Source organism: Cololabis saira, chromosome 5, assembly GCF_033807715.1.
Source record: "Cololabis saira isolate AMF1-May2022 chromosome 5, fColSai1.1, whole genome shotgun sequence".
Taxonomy (NCBI): domain Eukaryota; kingdom Metazoa; phylum Chordata; class Actinopteri; order Beloniformes; family Belonidae; genus Cololabis; species Cololabis saira.
The window spans coordinates 29,416,735-29,423,911 of NC_084591.1; the positions used below are offsets into that span (position 1 = coordinate 29,416,735).

At 47.5% G+C, this 7,177-nt stretch overlaps 1 protein-coding gene across 1 annotated transcript; it reads right to left on the reverse strand.

The window, feature by feature from the left end:
* Positions 1-390: 390 nt before the first annotated feature.
* Positions 391-3,252, reverse strand: fjx1 (four-jointed box kinase 1). The gene has a single exon (XM_061721492.1). The coding sequence runs from the start codon at positions 2,907-2,909 to the stop codon at positions 1,674-1,676; it is 1,236 nt and encodes a 411-aa protein (XP_061577476.1). The 5' UTR covers positions 2,910-3,252; the 3' UTR covers positions 391-1,673.
* Between the last annotated feature and the right edge of the window lie 3,925 nt (positions 3,253-7,177).

The window sequence follows — 7,177 nt, forward strand, 5'->3', positions numbered from 1 at the left end:
CGCAGACCCAGTTTATACTCTATGAATTATTGCAATGCTCTTCAATGTGAAAGAATGACGTTAGAATAGAACAGAACAGCTCATTTCAAACCACGCCAAGAAAACGTCACCTGTCTCCTTGAGTGCATCACTCTGTGTGAGATTATAAAGGGGATTAGAAGGATTCCTGTTGTAGCATGCCTGTTGCTGACAGGGAGGCTTTTTGGGAACTGTGTGCTCGCACATGATATTCCTCCAACACAATGTGAGCACTGTACGAGCAAGCACAGACTGTGGAGGCTTCAGACTCTCCTCAGCCTCCACACAAATTATGGAAATACTGTCTTTGATAAGGCAGCTAAGTGCAGACCACACACGCAGCACAAAGACTACCAACACCCAAATTATATTACTGTGTATTTATCAAAACATGGGAAGGTTTTGGAATGTTACAATACAAATTAATCACTTTTAGACTCAAAACTGCTTCGTCAGACAATATTAACAATACACTGAACAAATACAGGATAGATATGACACAGCTGTGAGTTTAAGGCTGACTATGCAAACAAATGTACAAGAGTGCAAGTGCTACTTATTACAATATGTGCAAATTATTGAGGGATGTCAACAGAAATGTGGTACTCGAGAAGAGTCAACTTAGGTTAAGGCTTAACGGGGTATCATTGGGATTATTACTGAACACAGACTCCATCCTACTCTTTACATTTGTTCTTATTATTAAGTTTAGCGTACGTGGGGTGAAACAGACAAGGTGTCATCTTGTCTCCCCTATGTGAGGCCACAAATATTCAGTCAGCAGATTATAAACACGTGTCAAATGTACTTATTTATAAAGGAGGCAGCGCATTATTCACAAGAGGTAGTTCAGATGGATATTCAAGACAGTTTTTTTGTGTAAATCGCATCAGTTTAGCGCAGGTGTAACCAGTACTCGAGTTGAGGGGGGATGAGGGGGGATGGCATCCCCCCTGAAATAAAAACGGTCAAAATCATCCCCCTGTAAAACTGCCATCCCCCCTTTCCATCCCTTATGTCATTTCATCAATGAATGTGGTTTTACTGCTATTTCAACATTTAGAGTCATCACCAAAAATAACACCAGAAAAATAACTTATCTGACAATTTTCACCTGTTTCAAGTATATTTTCACTTGAAATAAAAAGGAAAATGGCAGATTTTTCTACTTATTTCAAGTGAAAATCTACTTGAAACAGGTGTTTTTTCCAGTGATGAGTCTTGTTTTAAGTGTAATGAGATTGTTTTACTAAAATGAGACATTTTAACTAGAAATAAGACCAATATTCTTGTTAAGATTTTGAGTTTTTGCAGTGATCCATTATACCTATCCTGTGAAGGACAGAGGCATATTGATAAGTTCAGAAAACTGTTTTTATTTTTGTGTTTTGATGTATTTGATGTAAGCCCAGTGGATATTTAAAGCTTACAGAAGGCTGCATTTAACTGCTGCTATGTCATTCCTGCAGTATTTCTGCAGGTGTTTTGGTCAGTGTTATTATTTGTAATATATTATATTATTTGTAATCAGCACAAATGATCTGTCCCCATATGATAAAATCCACCATCCCCCCTGACTTTTTTTACAACTCGAGTACTGGGTGTAACGTTTGAAAGGCGGACAAACGCATCCATCTACCGTGCGTGGCGCCGCGTCACGGCGTGCTGTACTTTTCTTTGCAACGCAAAACGTGTTCGTGTAATCTGTCTATTCTGTCCTGGAGAACACCCGCGTGCTCGTCTGAGAGAAATCCTAATTCCTGAGACAAAGGCTCGCTGTCTCTGTAGAGCTCCAGCAGCCTCCGCCTGGAGTCCCCGCGCCTGTGCAGCTCCGCCAGCCGCCGCGTCGTGCTTCTCCTGAACACGCACACAGAGTTCAGCACGGAGCTGTGGTATTTCTCCCACATGTTCAGCACCCGAAAGCCGTGCACGAGCCCGGCCTCGTTGTCTATGAACACCAGCCGCCCCGCGGGCGTTCTGAGGAGGTTGTTCGTGTCTCTCTCCATCACGCGGGAGTCCCACTGCAGGCTGAACAGATTGCTGACGAGCCTGTCGAAGTTTGCGCTCAGGTAGTCGAGCAGGATCAGGTCGCTCCACTGCAGCAGCTCCAGCAGCTCCGGGGGGCTCTTGTCCCGGAGCCCCGGCAGCTGCGGGTGCAGGCCCAGGCTCTCCTGCCTGAGGGGGGCAGGGGTGACCACCCCGCTCAGGTTGGAGATCCACTCCGTGAGGGAAACCACGGTGCCGTCGCTCCACTGCAAGCCGGCGCTGCGCGTCCGCACCGCCGCCCACTGCTCGCTGTAAGCGCTCACCCGAGACAGCGCCAGCGGGGGCAGGTTGGTGATGCCCAGCAGACTGGCCAGGTAATAAGTCAAAGTTTCTCCTTGCACCTGGTCCGGGTTTATCCCATAACGCACGCACGCTTTAGTCCCGTCCGCCAACGTGGCCAGCTGGTTGGATCTCCTGCCGCATCCGCGCTCCAGCTTCACCACGCGGGATGACCTGGCTCTGGCTCTCCAAGCCCGGGCGTGTTCCTCCGTGAAGCCCGCGGGGAGGAGATCTTCCAGCCACTCGCTCCAGAATATCCCATTCTCCACCGGAGACCTGGCCGCAGCCTCCCCCCGCGCTGCTGACCTCTTGTTATCCCCGTCCACATGGAAATGGCTGGAGAGGTTGTGCGCCCCGGCTCTCCTCCCTGGAGCTGGAACGGCCAGCAGAGCTCTGAAAGTTTTGGCTGAGAGGTCCTCGGGGACTGGGAGAGCCCGGTGCGGGGACGCGGACACCCGGCGCTTGTGTCGGCCCACGCGGTCCTCCAGCGCGTTCCAGGCGTAGAAGACGCTCCCCAGGGCGCACAGCAAGAGCACCGCGAACAAGTTTGCCCAAACGGCCCTCATCGTGGTGAATTGGCCCCGGCTTTCCCCTTTTTATTTTGATGCGGTGTGATGAGGAGCAGCTCTCTTTAGTCCCCGCTGGAGCTGGAGCTGGTGCAGCGGTGAGCCGCGCGCCCCCGACGCACCACGGCGCAAAACACAGACCGTTTGAGAGCGCAGCGAGAAGACAGCCTCTTACTCTGCGTGGATCTCATCTCACCGTCGCCTTCAAGCGCAATCGGGGAGCAGAAAGAGCAGATATCATCTTTAATTCTCCCTTACAGCCCCACTGGCAGTGGCATCGCGGGGGCTTTCTGTCTGCACGCCCCCCGCGCCGATCATCCTCCCTCCCTTCCCTTCCCTTGCCTTGTGCCGGGCGCTGACTGAGCCTGATTTGTGGTGGCGAGGACTTGCAGAGACACTAGGCGGAATCACGTGACTCAGTCCCGAGGTGGTGGGCGGGTCGTGGGAAGGAGGGTTCACAGAGGAGCAAGCAAGTGCACCGTGCACGATGATGAGAGGATGGTGTGGTATTCGTTCAAGCAGTCATTATGATAATTAATACCTTGAGCATAGGCAGCCTACTTTGGAATTAATCTCACCGTTTTAAGCAAATCGTATTCCGCGCCTCTGTATCAGAATCAGAATCAGAAATAAGTGTAATGCCAAGTTTGTTAAACACACACAAGGAATTTGTTGGGGTGATTGGTGCAATACAAAGAGCAAATATATAATGGAAAGAGAAAAGAGAAAATGTACAACATGAGGTTTTAAAGTGCCGGATATGAGTCTGTGCAAAGTTGACCTACAGTAGGATGTGCGTTAATGTAACGCATAGGGTCAGGATTGGAGTCTTTACGTTAATGTAACGTAGAGTGGGGTGGGGGGATAGTCTGTGGTAGACGGGGGAGAAGGGGGTCCGGGGCCTTGTTGATGAGGACAGCTGCAGTCGGGAAAAAACTGTTTTTGTGGCATGGGGTTTTGGTCCTGATGGAGCGCAGCCTCCTGCCAGAGGGAAGAGTCTGAAACAGTTTGTGTCCGGGGTGGGAGGTGTCTGCCGCAATCTTTCCTGCATGCTTCAGGGTCCTGGAGGCGTGCAGGTCCTGGAGAGAGGGAAGGTTGCAGCCAATCACCTTCTCTGCAGAGCGAATGATACAAGATGGATATCTGTGTCAGGGAGGATGAGCACACGGGTGGAATGAAGCTCTGGCCTGCTTTGATTCACTTCATCCAAATGCATTATTCTGTAGATTTTAAAGCTTGTCCACTCTTGGGCACTGTTGACTCACAGAAAAACAGCCTGCAGCGCTGCAACACTTGTGTTTGTTATTTTGGCTCTGCCTGTAGCTTCGAACTCTTAATTTATCTGACAAGAACCGGTTCACATCAAGTCATGTTCAGAAGTTAGTACCCTCTCTCTTAACTCATGGGTTTTATGCACCAGGACATAAATATCTAAAAGCAGTGGAGAGTAAGCTACTTTATGAGCTTTGTAGTCTTTGTTTTTGCATTTTCTTTCCGCGTTGCTTTTGTTCAATAAGTAATGACAGTAGTGCTCATCTGGTGTAGTATTAACCTCATTTTAAGATCCGGTAACAACTTGTTCTAATACATCAAACTTTTGTGCTTTCAGCCACATTTCATTGTCTTGACAGACATTTATTGCATTACTTTTTCTTTGGAAAGGGTAATCGTTCACAACTCTAATTTATGTTGAAGATTACATAGATCAACAAGAACTGACAAGGATTTGATCACATTCACCCACTCACCTGCTGTGCATGACAGCCGAGAAATGCTCATTTCATTACTGATCAAAGTTTTTACCGAAAAAAGCAACATGCACGCAAATATACTTAAACACATTTTCCACATGCAATTATTTCTCATTAATATTTTTCCACAGGCTTTGTGATTCCACTCATGTATTGAAACTGTATCTTGAACCGTAGTTTCCTAATCAAATTAATTGGGTCTTTTTATAAACCAACATCCCGGACTAGTAAATCGCCTCAAACAAAAAGACAGCAGCAGACAAGAATTAGTACCAGTGAGCTACAGGTCTGCTAATGTATGCGGCGATCCCCTTAAGCTCAAAAAGCCTTATCTCCATGCAGCTATTTGTGTTACTTCACAGCTTCAGGAGATACATTTTAACTAACATAGAAAACAGCTATGCTCATTTGTTGCGTGGCTATTCAGCACTTCATATAGAAACAAGAGTTAATTGTGTCTAATGTTTTTCTCTTTTTTTGCAGTCTACAGTGATCTGTTTCATTCGAGCCTGCGTTTTATCCTGCGTTGTAGATTGGCAGCTGTCCCTGCACAGGTCCGGAACTCAGAATCTCTGGGTTATGTGCAAGAATCTCCATACATGGTTTGTGTGTTGGTGCATGGCTGAGTGTTTTTTTTTTTTTTTTAAAGATCAGATAGGAAGAGTGAGCTGCTCTGGAGGTGGAGTTTTTCAGTCTGATGCTAAAAGCAAATTAGGCCTTGCTGCTTTCACTCTGTATCTGCTGCCCTGAAATGAAAATAACTACTTTCACTCACCCTCGCTTTGAGACTAATGCGAGACTGCAGAAATCTGAAGTCTAGTCGTGGATATTAAATTTGACCTCAGCGCATTGCTGGAATTCTGTCCGGCGTGTGTTGCTTTTTAGGAGGGTGGAATTGTATTGACCGTCTCAGTCTGTGGTGGTGGGCCCTGCGGTATCCCTTTCCATCAGCACAAGTGTGGGCACATTCACATATCAAAGGTATCTGTTTCATGACCCGCGTTATCAGCTGGCCAGCCAACCTCCGAGCCCCCCCCCCACCTCCTCTCAGCACTCCTGTAACCCCGTCCGATGCATTCCTCCCGTATAGCCCTGGTGGGGCTGTAACATGGGGAACGCTCCTCTCCACCAGTCATGGCTGCCCCCAGTCATGCGCCACAGGGAAACAAGAGAACGTCTGCCATTCTGTCTGCGGTGACATAGTACACCCATCATGAGCTGTCTGACAACACCACAGCTGTGATACAATCTCGCTTTCTCTGTGTGGATTCCGTCTGCCAGCGCAGATGGACGCAGGCAGGGGCTCCAGACATAAAGACGTGGAGACATAGGAGGAGAAAGTGCAGTGGGCTTGTGCCACCTAAGGTTAGTTCATGCGGGGTAATAACTCAGAGGTCCCTTGACACTTTGCAGCACTCTGTTTCCTGGACTGAATAATGAATGTGCAAGGCTTCCATTAGCGCTGAAAGCTACGATCATTTGAGAGGGTCTGACAATACCTCCCAATCACTCATACTTTGGGACGAGAAGGGGAGCTTCACGGGAATGAATCTGTTTTCCTGGTTTATGTTGGTAATAAATACGGCATGTGACAGGGGGTTCTTGGGACAGGTCTGAACTTGTGTTGAGTTTTTTTTTAAAAAGAGAGAAGATATGCCAGTTTGATTTAGTATTCATTCAGTATGGCTTTTAAATATACTAAATGAACTGCCGGTGTGTAAACTGGATCCAGGAACTGGGATCCTGCCATCTCTTCAAGTCATCCAGGCTGTGCTTCACTCTCCACACAGAGATATAAGTTGGCTATAAGGCACTTGTAGTTGAAGATGTGCCATTATAATAAATATCCCAGACGAAGATAAGCCAGTTCCAGTGGCTAAAGAATCCCGAATTTGTGGTACCTATCTCCAAGAGTGCTTTGGAATAGTACATAAATTACACAGAATGTATTTTATGGTCTGCACACTCCTTTCTTGGTGTCAGTTAGCGGGCAGATGGTGTTGATGGGAAATGTGAGAGGTCGCGCACTCAGTCCGAGTGTTCCCAGGATGACGTGGTTCTTAAGAGCCATTCAGTTCCTGGTTTAATCATGACAGAAATATAGGCTGTGTGCGGCAATAACCAGCCTCTGCAAAATCAAGCCAAAGCAGTTGCTACAACAAGAGATCCACTGCACTGCTGAGATGTGAGCGTGGCACGCAGCCACTGAACAGCTGCCTTTTTTCCACCATTTACTGCAGTTCCACTTGTCTGCTTTTGCCAGTTTCCTAGTACACAGGCTCTCGGTTTTTATAAAGACGGCTGGTTGTGGTTTAATAAACAGGTTATTGCTGAATTTTTCTCACATGCGTGGAGAGAAATCAGAGGTCTCGGTTTTTTGATGTGCTGTACACTCCATCCCCATCTGGTTTCAATGCAGCAGAGGATGGGGGAAAGGGTGGAGGGTGGTGGGTGGAACTATAAGAGTTGTGGCCCATTGATATTCCGCGTTAAACAAGGAGGACTTTCTTGCGAGAG

Excerpts from the sequence above, each read along its gene's own strand:
- fjx1 (XM_061721492.1), bottom strand. The coding sequence starts at position 2,909 with ATGAGGGCCGTTTGGGCAAACTTGTTCGCGGTGCTCTTGCTGTGCGCC.